A 19,325-nucleotide genomic window follows, 5' to 3' on the forward strand; every position below is an offset into this window, starting at 1 on the left:
CACATGACATATAGCATGTCCTTGATGAGGGCGAGGCGGCCCGCGTTGTACATAGGGTTTCCCATGACTCAGGCGTTGTGGCCAGCCTTAGCAATGTCCTGGACGACGCAATTTTCGTGTTCGTGCCGACACTGGTGAGACACACGAGCGTCCTCAGGCACCCGCTGGATCTCCTGACAGCTTACGTTGGGGTGCAGCGACGATGCATCATGGGATGCTCCCTTTAGCGCAGGAGCGCCGCGAGTGCGTCCCGCGTCACCATCCTAAGGACGACAAGGATGCGGAGGTGGAGGAGGAGCTCCATGAGCGACTTGCACTGCGCGAGTGCCCTCTAGTGGCCGAGGCGCCAAGTAGTGGGACGGCGCCTGAGCGGTGCCTGAGATGTTGATGAGCTCGGCGATGCGCGCCAGCCACCCCTCACGGCCGATCTCGGTCGACTGGTAGCGCATCAGCTCCTGGGCCATGGCGAGCCCGTTGGATGGAGTTGGCTGGCTTCTTGAGCGAGCACGCGAGGTGGCGGTGGCGGAGTAGGAGAGCGAAGACTCCGTGTGCCCGGAAGGATGGCAAGAGGAGTCATCATCGTCTTCGTCGTCCTGTGCGTGGCGCCGCATGATGGGCATCGTCTGAATCCTAGTGGTGGTGATGAAATCACGATGAACACAGCGGAGATAACACGATGAGGAGGTGGAGATAACTTGTATGACGCGGACGGAGTCTCTCGATTGATTCCTGTCGCCAATGCAACAACTCTTAACCCTGCAAGATATTCGCAACTCCACACACTTGCGCATGTAGCCGCCGACCACGAAGCGGTAAATTGCAACCTTCTAATTCCCAATGGAACAGCAGATCACACAAAACATTCAGTAGTAAAACACCTGATCGATGTGAATTGGTGTATAGATTCAATAGAGTTGCAAAGAAATCAACTATGAACTAGGGTTTATCTTAAACATGGTCTAAAGCTATTATGGGGGTCCTAGGAACTTATATAGGGGTTCAGGACGACCAAAAGTCGAGAAAATACAATAATAACCGACCCAGATCGTGTTCTGGTCGAGACTGACTCGGACACGGCCGGCCTGGGGGCCGGTCGACCGGGCCAGGAACCGGCCGGTCCGGTTTGGACCGGGCTAGGGACCGGACTGTGACCGGGCCAAGGATGGGGCTCTCAGCATAACCACCGGTTGGCACCGGCGCAGGAGCCGGCGGGCGCCGCGCTCATCCGGCGTGGGCGCCAGTTGGATCGGGCGTGGGGCCGGGCTGGCCGGCGTGGCGGCCGGCCGCGCCGGGCGTGGCGCCGGCCTGTATTTCGTCTTCCTCCCTCGCGCATGCCTCCCTCTCCTCCCTCGCGCGTCCATGAGGTGTCTTCATGTCCAGCACCATGTCCAGATGTTCTCCTCATCCTCGTGCGATGCTTTCTTTATCCTCGTACGTGATCATACACAAGTCAAAGGATTATGTAGTATAAAATTCTCATCAATCAAAGTATCGTTTAAGAACAAGTTCACCTGTTGTTTTAATAGCTTCGCACGAGCTCTTGTCATAGGTCCAATTCTGACTTCATTGGACTTGAGCTTCACATCAACATCTTCTTCATCTTGCAATGACGGTGGTAGTGGTTCGGTAGGGTTGTCCTCATCAGAGTGGGGCTCCGCCACCCCATTAAAGGTTAGGGTGTTGATAACAACAACACGAAAGACACACTCGGAGTAGCGAGCGGGGCTGTCGGTGTCGAAGTCGCGTTGAAAGTATCTCCAAATCTCCTAGGGCCGAGGGCACAAGAGAGAAGATGGTCTGTATCCTAATCATGGGGGAAAGACAGGCATGTGGCGGATGAACTAAGAAGGTGTCGGAACCACCGCTCGTTGGTGGGGAACCGCTTCTTCCTGGCGAGCATGAAAAATATCTTGCACTTCAAGGGTGGCATCGCTCCTCCAAACCTTAGTCGCCATCCCATTGATCTGCAGATTGCTGAAAGAAAAGGTGTAGAAAGTTTTGTTCGAAAGCTTATTGTTAGTGATATGACAATAATATAGGAACGGGACATCGTGGCGCAGGTCCACCGAGCCCAAGTCGTAGGCGAGGTCACGAAGCTTAGCCGCAACGGCATTCGAGAGGTGCAGAACAAGGAATAGGTTAATGCCGGCGGAGAGAGCAGTGGCAACATTAATATTAGGGCGAAAGGAGTGGGACAAAAGATTGGGAAAACGCTCGCGGAGAGAGGAGTGGCCAAGCCAAAGGTCGAGCTAGAAGGCAGTGGCATCCCCACTACCGACAATGACAGAGGAGAAACGGAAATTTTCAAGACCGTCGATGATGTCTCTCTAGAAGGGGGTATCAATGTAGTGATGGTCTCCCAAGTTGCGGGAGGTTCCCCACCCGTACATGCAACAAAACCAGCAGGCCCAATGAGCAGTAGAATTGGAGTGCAGCTTGGTCTAGAATTTGGCAAGAAGGGCGGTATTTTGGGCCAGAAGAGAAAGGACCCCTAGGCCGCCAAGTTTTGTAGGGGTGCAAACTTAAGTCCATGCCACCTTACACTGGTCGTCGTTGCAAGTTTCCTTGTCGTTCCAGAGGAAGGCCCGGCGCCTCTTGTCAATGGCTTCTTCCATACCAGTGGAAAGGATGCCGACACTCATGGCGTGGGTCAACATAGCGGTCAGGACCGAGTTAGAAAGTAGCAACCTCCCTCCAATAGGGAGGCACCGAACCCTCCACCCGGAAATCCACATGTCGCTTTTGGTCATAATCAAAGCGAAGTCCGCGATGCAAAGTTTGTGGGTAGACAAAGGTAGGCCAAGATAGGTCCTAGGGAAGAAGGAAACAACACAGCCAAAATTGGTGGCCATGGAAAGTGCAACATTAGCATCAATTTTGATAGGAACAAAAGTATTTTTATGAAAATTGATAACTAGCCCAGTAGCGGCAGAAAAATCATCCAGAACATTTTTAAGGTTGGAGACATGCTCAGGGATGGCTCCAATGATGATGAGTGTGTCCTAGGCATATTGAAGAATAGTGCAGCGGAGGTCGTCAACAAGAGAGTGGAGGAGAAGGCCATCACGAGAAGCCTAGAGAAGAATTTGTTGGAGCACATATCCACCACAATGTGAAGAGAAAGGGGGAGAGGGGGTCACCCTGCCGTAGGCCACGACATCATTGAATCCATCGCCCTGGGATGCCATTGAGAAAGATGGTGGTTTGGCTGGTTTGGTTAAGCATTTTGATTATTAGCGCCAGTTTTCGGGGAAACATTTTGCCAATAGAATTCTGTCAAGGGCCTCCTAGTTGATAGAGTCGAAAGCTTTGTGGCAGTCAAGCTTGAAGACTGCCGTAGGTGCAGAGCGTTTGTGGTAGGCCTGGAAAATGTCAGTCGCGTAGAAAAAGTTCTCGGCGATGGAGCGGCCGGAGATAAACCCAGTCTGGTTGGGGTGCAACATAAAAAGGGATAAGGTCACAAAGGCGAAGAGTGAGACATTTGGTAGGCTTTATCTCTAAGAGAAGGACCTTGAGGCAACATTTCTCTAAGGAGATGGGGCGAAAATTGCCAGGCTTGTTTGGCCCTTCTTTCTAGGAGAAGGACAATGTGAGATTTGTTGATGGGCCTGAGGTCAGAATTGAGGGAGTGGAAATCATTGAGAGAAGCCAGAAGGTTATGCTTAACCAGGTCCTAGTTGCGCTTGAAGAAGGCTGGGCCAAAGCCATCGGGTCCAGGGATGGAATTGTCCTTCATGGAGAAAAGGGGCGGTCCGTGTTTCATCCTGAGTGAAAGGGAAAATAAGGGAGGCGGCTTGGGTGTGGTTAAGGAAAGTGGATGCAACAAGGGTAGAGAGATCGAGGGTACTGGAAGTGTGAATGGGCTGTCCAAGCAGATTTTTGAAAACTCGTGTGGGAAAGAGGCTTTGGTAGCGTGGGAGAAAACCAGGTTCCCATCCATGTTCTCAAGGTTTTTGATCTGGTTCTTCCTAAGAGGCCAGAGGCGCAGAGGTAAAAAATTCCTGAAGTTTTCATTGCCGAGGACACAATCTTTTTTCTTTTCCCGCCGCCACTAATAGGTGGCCCGGTCACTGTTCTTGTTGCTAAGGTGAACCTTGGCAAGGGACCGCAGATGGTTCTCAAATAGGGAGAGGTTGCGAGTTTCCTCTAACCTGGCGAGGAAGGAGATCACAACACGGCAATTGAGCACATAGATGGAGCGACAGTTCCAGGTGTCAATTGCGCCAACAAAATGGAATTTGAAATCTGAATTTTCATCTGTCTTGTTTACCATTATGAATCTGGGTGATAACAACTAGCATCAACAAATCTTTGAGACATCAAAATTGTGATGATAAAATCTAGAGATTACAGGTACTAGTAGCAGTCTAGAAGTGAAACAGTGGCCGCGCGCCAATCTACTCCACAAGTGCCACCGCCGGGATATCACGGGAGCCGTGGTCACGAATACCGCCGGCGCAATCCTCCTTGCCAGCGTCGGCGTCCTCCACCACGGGGGCGGCGACCGGGGCGCGGCAGACGGGGCAGGTGGGCGCGCGCGTGAGAAGCCAGCGGTCGACGCACTCCCGGTGGAACCCGTGGTGGCACGCCGGGAGCACGCGCACCTCCGCTCCTGGAGCGAACTCCGCTAGACACACCGCGCAGTCGTCTGCGTTGGCGTACGCCTCCTCCTTCCGAGCGCCGCCAGCGTCGGCCGGGAACTGCAGGACGAACATCCGCACGGGAATCCCCGCGAGCGCGCGCTTGGTGTCATCCTGCGTCCCCGACGCCGGGTCGTCGTCGTTGCTGGGTGGAGTAATGACAACGCGGGCGGCGTGGAGGCAGCGGTAGAGCGTGCTGAGGGCGAAGTAGGAGAGGCTAGCGACTAAGAGCACGGTGGCGGTGGCGCCCAGCACCCTCTCCAGGTGCGCCTGCTGCGCGTCCATCGACTGGTCCGCCGGCGAGGCCAGGAGGCGGCGCGCGGCCCAGTGCCCGCCGCAGGGCTGCATGCTGAACTTGATTGGAGTACTAGGTTGTGTGTGGAAGCCTGGAAGGACTGTGAGATCGATACGTGCTTTTATGGAGGTCGGCGGTGCTAGCTGGGTGCCTAGCTGTATCGCGGTTCTTAACAGCGACCACAAATAGATATTTATTGGACGGCTAGGAAAATACAGTAGTATACTCCAAATATGTAAAGTTGATGGTATAACCAGTGATTATCTCGTAACCTTGGTACTCCCTCCGTTCCAAATAAACGCACGTTTAGATATATATTAAATTTTATTTTATTAAACTTAATCAATTTCCTAAAGATGGTAGCAGTATTTATAACAATAAATTAATATTGCTACGGAGTACCATATTCGTTTTGACATGTATTTCAACAATATACTCCTCAAACGGAATGGAGTAGTTTTTTTTAAGTGCCCATAAGAGAGCTACGCGTTTTGTATTAAGCTTGAAAGGAGAAAACTTGATCTAGTTTATAAGATAAACAGGACCCAAAATCCTCACACATGAAGCCATACGTTAAACCACACACCCCCAAAGCAAACGGCAAGAACACACAGATCACGTTGATGCTAATAAATATGTACATACACTCATTTTTTATGAACGCATCGACGTACACCCTATTATGATGAGTACCTCCGAGAAACTTAATCCAAAAAAATTGTCAGGTGGGTTTTAAGATTAATAACAATCGTCTCGCTATCGAGGGGAAGGCGCATCCTACTGAAGAATATTCCATCTTTATAAATCAGCATCAAAACTATGGTTAAATCCATGATGAATCGGGCCACTGCTCTACTAACTATTCTCAACCACATGTTGGTTCTCGAACATCCGGTCCATTCCATTCCTTAAGCCAACAAGTGCGTTTATTAACTTTTGTCCTAATCTCCGAGCCCGTGACATGACGTACTGCCTGAGGCTGCTTATAGTGACATTGCATATGTTAGTACCATCATAGTGGGAAGTAACATAAGAGTGGTTTAATGCAAAGTTTTACTAATTAATCCCTCCATTCTGTTAAGTAAGGTGTAAAAGAATTCTAACTTTTCTCCAAAAAGGAAGACGCATGGTGCAGATTAGCTATACTGTGCCAAAACTACCCCTCTGTCACGTTCCCATTTCCTATTCATTATGAGTGATTCACCGCTGGTGTTGGTGTTTCAGCATCGTCGCCGCCTCCCCACCCCTACCGTATGCAAGTGAGGTGCACAAGCTTAGCCCGCGCACATGTTGCAACCTCCTCGACACCGGCATATGTGGAGGCAGCTAGGGGTCATCGGTCGCCGTGGGCGCAAGGGAAGGTGAGCGCTGACTTCCAGTTCCTCCTCGCTATCCTACCTACCGGGGAGCTCTTCTCCAGGGAAATCTTCTACCCATGATGTCTTCTAGCAATTCAATCGAGCGGAGGCGGGGCCATTTCTAGTCCTCTCGCTTGTCCATGGATCCGATGATCTCGAGAACCCCACACCGCCACCAACGCGGGCATATGGCTCACAATGGCGTAGAAGGCCGCACTCTCATTCGGCAACGCAGGCGAACAAACCATCGTTTGGTGTCATCTCCATATGCGTGGTGTTGCAGGCAACTCTCCTTTTTTTTCAATAGCATAGCCTGTTGGCTAAGCTAAGTTGCATTTCATATATAGCCGACCTAAATCTATGTACAATAGCGAGCTATAAAAATATATTACTTTATCATTGCATGATCCACTTTTCACTCTTACAAGACGTTTATGAGCATGTGCAAGAGTTGTCTCTTGCATTAGATCATCTTCATTTTCAGTCTCCTCTTCTCTCTCCTTTAAGTAAGTAAAAATATATTATTTTTATTATTATAGTCAGCTGACTAAAATTTATTGTAGTTGCTTTAAATAAATTGACTATAAGCCTAAGCAATTCCACTGGCAATTGCCCCCAACAAAATTGAAATTGAAATCTGAATTTTCATCTGTCTGGTTAACCGTTATTAATCTGGGTGATGTTATAACAACTGACATGAACAAATCTTTGAGACATCAAAATTGTGACGAAATCTAGAGATTACTGCCACTACTACTCCGGCGGTGATGTGCAACCGTGGCGGCGCGGCAATCTACTCCACAAGTGACACCGCCGAGATCGCACCACTCGCACGGTACTCGTCGCCACCAATGCCGACGTCGTGGCCGTGCCCGGCCGCGCAGTCCTGCTTCGTACCGCTCGCGGCGACCGGGGCGCGGCAGACGGGGCAGGTGGGCGCGCGCGTGAGCAGCCAGCGGTCGACGCACTCGCTGTGGAAGCCGTGGCGGCACGCCGGGAGCACGCGCACCTCGTCCCCGGCCGCGAATTCCGCCAGGCACACCGCGCAGTCGTCGGCGTCGGCGTCGGCGTCATCGTTGCGACCACCGTCAGCGTCGGGCATGAACTGCTGCAGGACGACGACCCGCACGGGGATCCCGTCGAGCGCGCGCTTGGTGTCGTCGCGCGTCTCCGCCGGCGCCGGGTCGTCGTCGTTGCCGGGCGGTGCGTGGACGACGCGGGCGGCGCGGAGGCAGCCGTAGAGCGTGCTGACGGCGAGGTAGGAGAAGCTGGCGACTAGGAGGACCATGGTGGTGACGCCCAGCACCCTCTCGAGGTGCGCCCGCTCCGCGTCCATTGACTGGTCGGCCGGCGTGGGCGCCGGCGAGGCAAGGAGGCGGCGCGCGGCCCAGCAGCCGGCGCTGGGCTGCATGGTGAACTTGATGCGGGTACGAGGTTGTGTACAGTACGTGTGAATGAGGAGACGAGATGGACGCGTGCTTTTAAGGCGATCGAGGCTGTGCGTAGCTGTACGCGGTGCGGCGGGGACTGAGGGAGGGAAGGAAACTTCGTAGCGCAGGCGAAGAGAGACACTGCTTCTTCCCTTCCCTTCCCGCTCCGCTGCCCCGGCCCGTCCGTTTCTGCCGTTTGTGTCGAGCCAGCCAGTGCGCGCGATCCAGCTGCATTCGAGGTGTAGTGTACGACGAGGCGGCGGCAGCAGAATACGAATGCGGTGCGTGCGTACCGAGGACGGGCTCCTCACCCGCACTGCGTCGGACTTGGTACTACTCCTATGCTGGTTCGGCGTGGCCATAAATGGGGATTCTGTCATGTCACGGAATACCGGGCAAACGGAATTTTTTTAAAAGCAACTCTAATAGTGTAGCTGGTTGTTATCTACAGTATAAGCATAAGATTATGTTATCTATAGCTAATATGTAGCCAACAAGTACAATAGTTGGCTATAGGAATGTACTACTTTCTCAATAAAGGATCCACCTTTCATTCACACAACTTGCCTAGAAGCACGTGCTAGAGCTAGCTCTTACATAAGAGCCCACTTACGTTCTCTCTCATCTTCTCTCTCCTTCAACTAGACACAAATATGTTACTCCCTCCGATTCATATTAATTGACTTCAATATGGATATATCTAGAACTAAAATGTGTCTAGATACATCCATATTAGAGTCAACTAATATGAACCGGAGGGAGTATTTTAATCATTATAGTTAGCTGACTAAAACTTATTGTACTTGCTCTTAGGTTTCGTTCGTCACATAACCAACCAGGTGGTTAGGAGGGGACACCCTCAGCCCATCGGCGTTCAAACTTCAAGTTTGACACTTTGATGTCTCATTAAAACACGGAATATTTTTCAGTGGGAGGCGATGTTCCCATGGACAACGAGGCGCCTGTGATGACTTCATCAATATCAAGACCTGCCAAATAAACTTTCTTGGACGTAGTCTCCCGGAGGTGCTCATAGGGGTAAGGTATGTGTACGTTTATAGGGGCGAGTGTATATGCGTATATGTCACTAGTGGAAAAAGGGGCTTCAGTCCCGGTTCATTTGACATCAGTCCCGGTTTTCAAACCGGGACCAACCAAGCGGGACTAAAGGGTCCACCCTTTAGTCTCGGTTCAAATGTGCACCGGGACAAAAGGACCCGCCACGTGGTGCGGCCAGGGGGCTCGTGGTGGAGGACCTTTGGTCCCGGTTCGAGATACGAACCGGGACTGGAGGGTCTTTGCCGCGGCATAAAAAAATGTCCGTTTCTCTGCCGCGGCAGAGGTTTAGGGTGGAGCAGCGTTTCTCTGTCACGGCAGAGAAACTGGCCGTTTCTCTACTGCGGCAGAGTTTCAGGGTTTTATATTATTCATCCAATTCTGCAATGCATACATCATTCAAGAAACCGCAAACACGTCATGTATATATAGATGTCGTCATTAAATACAGTACAAGTAATGCATGTTTACAATATATATAAAGTCGGACCTCTTTACTATATCTATCTCATATGCCTAATGTCGGTTATGAACTCCCGATAGTGTTCTCCAGTTCTGGCAATGGCCTCGGTAAGAAAGAATCCCGCGAGTTCCTCTTGGTTGCTCGTATGTGATCCTCCTTTATGAGAGTGTCCCGCAGGCGTATCATCTATATTAAAAAAAGATACATGAATGGAACTCAATACAATTGATGGTAATAAAATAAGATTAATTGTGAAATATTGCACGTACACGAGTGGCGTGTATAGCATCCTCCGCATCCCTGTGGCAGGCCATCTGACAAATGAACTCGCATACGTAGTATCCACATAAGTTATTTTCGGGTTCCTGCTTCAAACACTTTACGAAAAAATAGTTCGATCAAACTAATAATCAAGCATCGTATTGAAACAAAATATCAAAGAGATTCACGAACATAGCTATATATATTACTACTTACAGGGTAATCTTTAAATGTAAGCTCCGGTTTCCATTTAGCCAGAACAGTATTGATGAACCGTTTCCAAAACATGCCCGGCAAAGAAAAAATGAGTAAATGAGTTATTAGTTGATGATATCGTTGAATGAGAACAAATGAAGATGCCGATACAAAATTGATTGAAATTTACCTCTGGAGCTGGGCAGCCATGTTCGTCCATTTCGCATGTTCTTTACGTTTCGAGTCCATGACAAGTATGACTCCTTTCTTAAACTCAATGATTAGGAGAATAAAGTGGAAGCTGCACAAGCATAGCTCAATGATAAAGAGAATAAAGTGGAAGTTGCACAAGCATAATGTATGTTATAACACTCACTTTAAGTTGTAAGGAAAGAATATATCCTCTTTGTTTGCTTGCTTCTGTAAAAACATTAGCATGTTGTCCTCTGTGTCCTAGGCGTACTTTCGAACCGTAACTTCATGAACAGTGTTTGGGTCAATGATCCCCATGTCATAGAGCTTGCCTCTTTTGCATTCGAGCTTCTTCATTATGCTTAATATATAGCATACAAAAAGAATATAGTGAGGATAATTGTTAGTGCAAATGAATGAGTTGAGCTACAGACTTAATTACATAAATATGATGATAGATTTATCGAGGGCGTCTTGATTGAATAACTGAAATAGTTTTTTTCAAACTCAAGGTTTATCTCCTCCTTCCCCTAGAAGTAATGCTCATCTTTAACTGCCACCATGAGGTAGCGTTCAGACTTTCGACAGGCGTGCAGGTACCATTCATGCAACCTTCGCATCTGAGTCCCTAGACGCGCGAGCTAGCCAGGTTTGACGAGATCACTTCCGTATCTATACTTGCTAACGACTTCAGCCATAGGATAGTAATATGCATACTCAACATCTGCTCCATGACCTCTAACCTCCCGTTCGATCATCGATGCCGTCTCTGGATCATCATAGGACTGCACGACAAAGGAGGGTACCGACTGATTTTCCTGTTGTCCAAGCTGGGCAATTTTTCTCGCTTTTCTCGCTCTAGAGGACTGTACAAGAGAGCGGTCATAATCACTTGACAACTCAGCTTTCTTTGCTCTCGTATCGGCAAAGTGCTTCACTGTATTCGGTGGTATAAACAGCTTTGGCAGAGGCTTCTTCGGCGCAAGAAACGCCTTCAGCTGGGCGTCTGCGATTGCGTCGGTTTGCTCATCAGTCTTCTCATATGGTAACAACTCTGGAGTCTTGGACCTCTTCGGAACTGATGATCTCTTCGAAGCTGTAGGAGGTGACGCGGTTAGCTTCCTCTTTTGCTTAGGTGGAGGCGGAGGAGTCTCCTGACGAGGAGGAGGCGGCGGAGTATTCTCACGCGGAGGAGACGGCGAAGCCTGAGGAGACTGCTCATGCACAGGAGAATCATCGCGCGGAGGAGACTGTGCAGGTGGCGGAGGTGGCGGAGAACGAGATGGAGGTGGCCTGCTTGGCTTCGAACCTGGAAACACAATGTTCTCCTTCCTCCATTGAACGGTGGTTCTACGGGCTTCTCCCAGTTCTTTGATTTCTCCATCTTCACCTGCAGGTTGCTCAAGGACCAACTTCTCATAATCTACCATCACTTCATCCACCGTCACAACAGCATAGTCATCTTGGACCGGACGGCAATGGTAAGTCCTTGTAGGTAAGAGATTGCCGACCTCCGCCTTGAAGGATAGGTTGAAACATTTAAAATGCAGCTCACAAGGACGACTCTCAGTGAGATCATCCACGGGGGGGGGGGGGGGGGGGTAGCAAGGAGGCTCGACCACCTGGTCATCATCGTTATCCTGCTGAGTGAAAGCCACACTGTTTTTCCAGTGTTGAGATTGCAGCGGGACGATAGCATCGAGCAATGCATCATCTACATGCTGCCCCTGAGCCAACTGGGATGTAAGTACTTGGGTTACTTGAGCCATCTTCCCCTGAAGGGCGCTCATAGAATTCTCTAAGGACGCTATGCGGTCTGTTTCCCTTGCCTTTCTCCTCTCATGGCTTTTATCAGGAAATCTCTTCCTTTCCGGAGGAAAGCCATACTTCCACGGAACGGAGCCTTCTGTGCCCCGTGTTTGTCCGTCGTGTTCTTTGTTCCCAAGGGCGCATGTCAGCTCATCCTTCTCTCTTTCGGGCTGGAACCTCCCCTCCTCCATGTCCCTATGTGCTTGTTCCAGGGCTTCAATGGGGTGCTTCAGATGTGCTTTCTTATAGATACACTTCCCTGTTTCTGGGTGCAACCTTCCCCCAATCCCGTAGAACCACTCCTTCGACCATTTGATCCAACCGTGTGTCCCTAATCGGATCCCTTTCCTGACCAGTTCCGCCTCAGCTGCCTGCCACTTAGGACGGTTAGCCCTGTATCCACCTGGACCCATAGTTTGGTGATATTTCTTCAACGCATGATTTGCCTTATTTGTTGCCGACCTTTTCTTAAATTCTTCTAACTCCGTGTTGTACTTCACGAATTCGCCCCAATGATCTTTTACCTTCTCACTGTCCGGAGTCTTCTTTTTCTTGATAAGGCCGCGCAATCTTTTCTTGTGGTGCTTGAATAGTTCGACCATATTCTTCAAAGCAAAGTCATGGACTGCCTCCTCCATCTTTGCCTTTTTATCGGCATCCTCCTCTGGAGGTAGGTTGAAATGTGCCATGAGCTTGGTCACAAGGTTGCGTTCGGCTACATCATCGATATAAAGACCTTGAGCTGCTTCATCTGCAGACAGCTCTACTCCCTTCGGCTTATGCCATTCTCGAACGGTGATCGGGATGCAGTCCCTAACAAGCACTCCGCATTGACTTATAAATAACTTTGCATGCTTCTCGGGAGCAATCGGTTTACCACTCTGATCGATCTCGGTGATGTTGCGCAGAAGTGCTCGATCCGGAGGGCTAAAAAGAAATAATTCATCGTCAATGCAAATTAGTTAATGCATCTAGTCAGCAGCGGCTTAATTTATATACCTCGGTGATAACTACGGTTCCATCACCGGAGCCATTACGATCTTCTTCCTCACCGGAGCCATCTTCTCTTTGGTCAATATTCTCCGCTCCCTCACCGGAGTCATTCAAAAAAGTTGCTGTGACATCGTCACCGCCATCATCCGAAATACCGTCGTCGCCATCATCCAGAGTACCGTTGGCTATGAGGTTAGCCATGAATTCTTCTTGGGCTTCATCTCTGTGTCCCTCCATGCTTTCTACGATGACTTGCAAGTTATAGGAACCATCATATGATCAAATTAAGGATAATGCAAAAAACTGAAATTGGAGTTACATATATAGTTATTAATTAAGGATCGTAATGTAGTGCTGAAAGTAGATAGTGCACTTACATGCATACATAGCTCGGGTCCATATTTATTTAACCCTAATACATCACTATTAGAACCTCTCAACGGCGCTGACCGGGTCCTGAGCCGCGCCGGCTGAACACCCAAAGCCACGGAACAATAACAGGATCATAGCTAATGTGAGATCCCTGCATAACTGACCATCCGCCCGTATACCTAGTGTCTAACGCATACATGTAACGGAGAACGTGCTCGTCCTCCTCTCTAATGCGCTGAGCTACCACCTCCTGCGGGACCGGCTCCCTCTAAAACGACCGTGGCCCACGCGACCTCCACCAGAGAATATTCGGGTCGACGACGGGATCCGGATTCCGCACCAAGGTGCGCGCCCCGGAAGCTAACACCTCCTAATGCCACCCCGACAGAGCCCAGTCCCGAACCTCCCCCATCAGCAACATCTGGTCCAGAACGGACCCTCCACGGCGCGGTGCTGTCGCGGTGATGGCGTGTATTTCACACGTTCGTTGGGCAACCCCAAGAGGAAGGTATGATGCGCACAGCAGCAAGTTTTCCCTCAGAAAGAAACCAAGGTTTATCGAACCAGGAGGAGCCAAGAAGCACGTTGAAGGTTGATGGCGGCGAGATGTAGTGCGGCGCAACACCAGGGATTCCGGCGCCAACGTGGAACCTGCACAACACAACCAAAGTACTTTGCCCCAACGAAACAGTGAGGTTGTCAATCTCACCGGCTTGCTGTAACAAAGAGTTAACCGTATTGTGTGGAAGATGATTGTTTGCAGAAAACAGTAGAACAAGTATTGCAGTAGATTGTATTTCAGTAAAGAGAATTGGACCGGGGTCCACAGTTCACTAGAGGTGTCTCTCCCATAAGACGAACAGCATGTTGGGTGAACAAATTACAGTTGGGCAATTGACAAATAAAGAGAGCATGACCATGCACATACATATCATGATGAGTATAGTGAGATTTAATTGGGCATTACGACAAAGTACATAGACCGTCATCCAACTGCATCTATGCCTAAAAAGTCCACCTTCAGGTTATCATCCGAACCCCCTCCAGTATTAAGTTGCAAAGAACAGACAATTGCATTAAGTATGGTGCGTAATGTAATCAACAACTACATCCTTAGACATAGCATCAATGTTTTATCCCTAGTGGCAACAGCACAACACAACCTTAGAACTTTCTGTCACTGTCCCAGGTGTCAATGCAGGCATGAACCCACTATCGAGCATAAGTACTCCCTCTTGGAGTTACAAGCATCTACTTGGCCAGAGCATCTACTAGTAACGGAGAGCATGCAAGATCATAAACAACACATAGATATAACTTTGATAATCAACATAACAAGTATTCTCTATTCATCGGATCCCAACAAACGCAACATATAGAATTACAGATAGATGATCTTGATCATGTTAGGCAGCTCACAAGATCCGACAATGATAGCACAATGGGGAGAAGACAACCATCTAGCTACTGCTATGGACCCATAGTCCAGGGGTAGACTACTCACACATCACACCGGAGGCGACCATGGCGGCGTAGAGTCCTCCGGGAGATGATTCCCCTCTCCGGCAGGGTGCCGGAGGCGATCTCCTGGATCCCCCGAGATGGGATCGGCGGCGGCGGCGTCTCTGGAAGGTTTTCCGTATCGTGGCTCTCGGTACTGGGGGTTTCGTCACGGAGACTTTTTATAGGCGGAAGGGCAGGTCAAGAGGCAGCACGGAGGCCCCACACTACAGGCCGGCGCGGCCAAGGGGGGGGCCGCGCCGCCCTATGGTGTGGCCCCTCCGTGGCCCCTCTTCGTCTCTCCTTCGGACTTCTGGAAGCTTCGTGAGAAAATAGGCCCCTGGGCTTTGATTTCGTCCAATTCCGAGAATATTTCCTTACTAGGATTTCTGAAACCAAAAACAGCAGAAAACAGCAACTGGCACTTCGGCATCTTGTTAATAGGTTAGTTCCAGAAAATGCACGAATATGACATAAAGTGTGCATAAAACATGTAGATAACATCAATAATGTGGCATGGAACATAAGAAATTATCGATACGTCGGAGACGTATCAGCATCCCCAAGCTTAGTTCTGCTCGTCCCGAGCAGGTAAAACGATAACACAGATAATTTCTGGAGTGACATGCCATCATAATCTTGATCATACTATTTGTAAAGCATATGTAGTGAATGCAGCGATCGAAACAATGTATATGACATGAGTAAACAAGTGAATCATATAGCAAAGACTTTTCATGAATAGCACTTCAAGACAAGCATCAATAAGTCTTGCATAAGAGTTAACTCATAAAGCAATAATTCAAAGTAGAGATATTGAAGCAACACAAAAGAAGATTAAGTTTCAGCGGTTGCTTTCAACTTGTAACATGTATATCTCATGGATATTGTCAACATAGAGTAATATAATAAGTGCAATAAGCAAATATGTAGGAATCAATGCACAGTTCACACAAGTGTTTGCTTCTTGAGGTGGAGAGAGATAGGTGAACTGACTCAACATTGAAAGTAAAAGAATAGTCCTCCATAGAGGAAAAACATCGATTGCTATATTTGTGCTAGAGCTTTGATTTTGAAAACATGAAACAATTTTGTCAACGGTAGTAATAAAGCATATGCATCATGTAAATTATATCTTATAAGTTGCAAGCCTCATGCATAGTGTACTAATAGTGCCCGCACCTTGTCCTAATTAGCTTGGACTACCGGGTCATCACAATGCATTGTTTTTACCAAGTGTCACAAAGGGGTACCTCTATGCCGCCTGTACAAAGGTCTAAGGAGAAAGCTCGCATTGGATTTCTCGCTATTGATTATTCTTCAACTTAGACATCCATACCGGGACAACATAGACAACAGATAATGGACTCCTCTTTTATGCATAAGCATATAACAACAATTAATAATTTTCTCATTTGAGATTTGAGGATTGTTGTCCAAAACTGAAACTTCCACCATGGAGCATGGCTTTAGTTAGCGGCCCAATGTTCTTCTCTAACATATGCATGCTTAACCATATGGTGGTAGATCTCTCTTACTTCAGACAAGACGGACATGCATAGCAACTCACATGAAATTCAACAATGAAAAGTTGATGGCGTCCCCAGTGAACATGGTTATCGCACAACAAGCAACTTAATAAGAGATAAAGTGCATAATTACATATTCAATACCACAATAGTTTTTAAGCTATTTGTCCCATGAGCTATATATTGCAAAGGTGAATGATGGAATTTTAAAGGTAGCACTCAAGCAATTTACTTTGGAATGGCGGGAAAATACCATGTAGTAGGTAGGTATGGTGGACACAAATGGCATAGTGGTTGGCTCAAGTATTTTGGATGCATGAGAAGTATTCCCTCTCGATACAAGGTTTAGGCTAGCAAGGCTTATTTGAAACAAACACAAGGATGAACCGGTGCAGCAAAACTCACATAAAAGACATATTGTAAACATTATAAGACTCTACACCATCTTCCTTGTTGTTCAAATTCAATACTAGAAATTATCTAGACCTTAGAGAAACCAAATATGCAAACCAAATTTTAGCATGCTCTATGTATTTCTTCATTAATGGGTGCAAAGCATATGATGCAAGAGCTTAATCATGAGCACAACAATTGCCAAGTATCACATTACCCAAAACATTTATAGCAATTACTACATGTATCATTTTCCAATTCCAACCATATAACAATTTAACGAAGGAGAAACTTCGCCATGAATACTATGAGTAGAAACCAAGGACATACTTGTCCATATGCTACAGCGGAGCGTGTCTCTCTCCCATAAAGTGAATGCTAGGATCCATTTTATTCAAACAAAACAAAAAACAAAGACAAACCGACGCTCCAAGAAAAAGCACATAAGATGTGATGGAATAAAAATATAGTTTCAGGGGAGGAACCTGATAATGTTGTCGATGAAGAAGGGGATGCCTTGGGCATCCCCAAGCTTAGACGCTTGAGTCTTCTTGATATATGCAGGGGTGAACCACCGGGTGCATCCCCAAGCTTAGAGCTTTCACTCTCCTTGATCATGTTGCATCATACTCCTCTCTTGATCCTTGAAAACTTCCTCCACACCAAACTCGAAACAACTCATTAGAGGGTTAGTGCACAATATAAATTGACATATTCAGAGGTGACACAATCATTCTTAACACTTCTGGACATTGCATAATGCTACTGGACATTAATGGATCAAAGAAATTCATCCAACATAGCGAAAGAGGCAATGCGAAATAAAAGGCAGAATCTGTCAAAACAGAACAGTTCGTATTGACGAATTTTAAAATGGCACCAGACTTGCTCAAATGAAAATGCTCAAATTGAATGAAAGTTGCGTACATATCTGAGGATCATGCACGTAAATTGGCTTAATTTTCTGAGCTACCTACAGGGAGGTGGACCCAGATTCGTGACAGCAAAGAAATCTGGAACTGTGCAGTAATCCAAATCTAGTACTTACTTTTCTATCAACGGCTTAACTTGGCACAACAAAACACAAAACTAAGATAAGGAGAGGTTGCTACAGTAGTAAACAACTTCCAAGACACAAAATAAAAACAAAGTACTGTAGGTAAAAACATGGGTTGTCTCCCATAAGCGCTTTTCTTTAACGCCTTTCAGCTAGGCGCAGAAAGTGTGTATCAAGTATTATCAAGAGACGAAGTGTCAACATCATAATTTGTTCTCATAATAGAATCAAAAGGTACCTTCATTCTCTTTCTAGGGAAGTGTTCCATACCTTTCTTGAGAGGAAATTGATATTTTATATTACCTTCCTTCATATCAATAATAGCACCAACAGTTCGAAGAAAAGGTCTTCCCAATATAATGGGACAAGATGCATTGCATTCAATATCCAAGACAACAGAATCAACGGGAACAAGGTTATTGTTAACGGTAATGCGAACATTATCAACTTTCCCCAAAGGTTTCTTTGTAGAATGATCAGCAAGATTAACATCCAAATAACAATTTTTCAGCGGTGGCAAGTCAAGCATATTATAAATTTTCTTAGGCATAACAGAAATACTTGCACCAAGATCACATAAAGCATTACAATCAAAATCTTTAATCTTCATCTTAATGATGGGCTCCCAACCATCCTCTAACTTTTTAGGAATAGAGGCTTCACGCTCTAGTTTCTCTTCTCTAGCTTTTATAAGAGCATTTGTAATATGATGTGTAAAAGCCAAATTTATAGCACTAGCATTAGGACTTTTAGCAAGTTTTTGCAAGAACTTTATAACTTCAGAGATGTGGCAATCATCAAAATTCAAACCATTATAATCTAAAGCAATGGGATCATCATCCCCAATGTTGGAAAAAATTTCAGCAGCTTTATCACAGGCAGTTTCAGCAGTTTTAGCAGTTTCAGGCAGTTTCTCGCGCTTTGCATTAGAAGTGGAAACATTGCTAACACCAATTCTTTTATTAGTATTAGTGGGAGGTGCAGCAACATGTGTAGCATTAGCATTACTAGTGGTGGTAATAGTCCAAACTTTAGCTATATTCTTTTCTTTAGCTAGTTTTTCATTTTCTTCTCTATCCCACCTAGCACGCAGTTCAGCCATTAATCTTATATTCTCATTAATTCTAACTTGAATGGCATTTGCTGTAGTAGTAATTTTATCATCTAAATCCTCAGGTTTAGCAGCCATTTTATTAATTAAAGAAGATTGTGATGCAGACATATATGAGATTCGGGTTTCAGCACTAGCAAGTTTAGTTTGCAACCCCGAGATCTCCCTATTCAGATTTTCAAGTTGATTCCCTATGTTCTTCAACAAGGTAGATTGCTCATTCATAGTTTTAGTAAACAATTTATTTTGCTCATATTGTGATTGCATAAAGCTCTTGGTGGATCTTTCAATTTCTAGCATCTTTTCTTCATTAGATGAAGCATATCTACCATAAAAATTACCATTAGCAGGGTATGGCCTAGAATCATTGTGATTGTTATTTTTAATGAAATTCACATCAACATATTCTTTTTGAGCAACTAATGACGCTAGCGGAACATTATTAGAATTAACATTAGGCCTACCATTCACAAGCATAGACATAATAGCATCAATCTTATCACTCAAGGAAGAGGTTTCTTCGACAGAATTTACCTTCTTACCTTGTGGAGCTCTTTCCGTGTGCCATTCAGAGTAGTTGATCATCATATTATCAAGAAGCTTTGTTGCTTCACCAAGAGTGATGGACATAAAGGTACCTCCGGCAGCTGAATCTAATAAATTCCGCGAAG

General features: G+C 46.9%; 2 protein-coding genes across 2 annotated transcripts; both read right to left on the bottom strand.

The window, feature by feature from the left end:
• Positions 1 to 4,234: 4,234 nt before the first annotated feature.
• LOC127302642 (probable E3 ubiquitin-protein ligase ATL44) lies at positions 4,235 to 5,014 on the bottom strand. The gene has a single exon (XM_051333161.2). It carries the CDS (start codon positions 4,986 to 4,988, stop codon positions 4,398 to 4,400), a length of 591 nt encoding a protein of 196 aa, XP_051189121.1. The 5' UTR covers positions 4,989 to 5,014; the 3' UTR covers positions 4,235 to 4,397.
• A 1,909-nt stretch (positions 5,015 to 6,923) lies between these two features.
• On the bottom strand, positions 6,924 to 7,729 carry LOC127302641 (probable E3 ubiquitin-protein ligase ATL44). The gene has a single exon (XM_051333159.2). It carries the CDS (start codon positions 7,702 to 7,704, stop codon positions 7,087 to 7,089), a length of 618 nt encoding a protein of 205 aa, XP_051189119.1. The 5' UTR covers positions 7,705 to 7,729; the 3' UTR covers positions 6,924 to 7,086.
• Between the last annotated feature and the right edge of the window lie 11,596 nt (positions 7,730 to 19,325).

Source organism: Lolium perenne, chromosome 5, assembly GCF_019359855.2.
Source record: "Lolium perenne isolate Kyuss_39 chromosome 5, Kyuss_2.0, whole genome shotgun sequence".
In the NCBI taxonomy this organism is placed as follows: Eukaryota; Viridiplantae; Streptophyta; class Magnoliopsida; order Poales; family Poaceae; genus Lolium; species Lolium perenne.

Excerpts from the sequence above, each read along its gene's own strand:
- LOC127302641 (XM_051333159.2), bottom strand. The coding sequence starts at position 7,704 with ATGCAGCCCAGCGCCGGCTGCTGGGCCGCGCGCCGCCTCCTTGCCTCG.
- LOC127302642 (XM_051333161.2), bottom strand. The coding sequence starts at position 4,988 with ATGCAGCCCTGCGGCGGGCACTGGGCCGCGCGCCGCCTCCTGGCCTCG.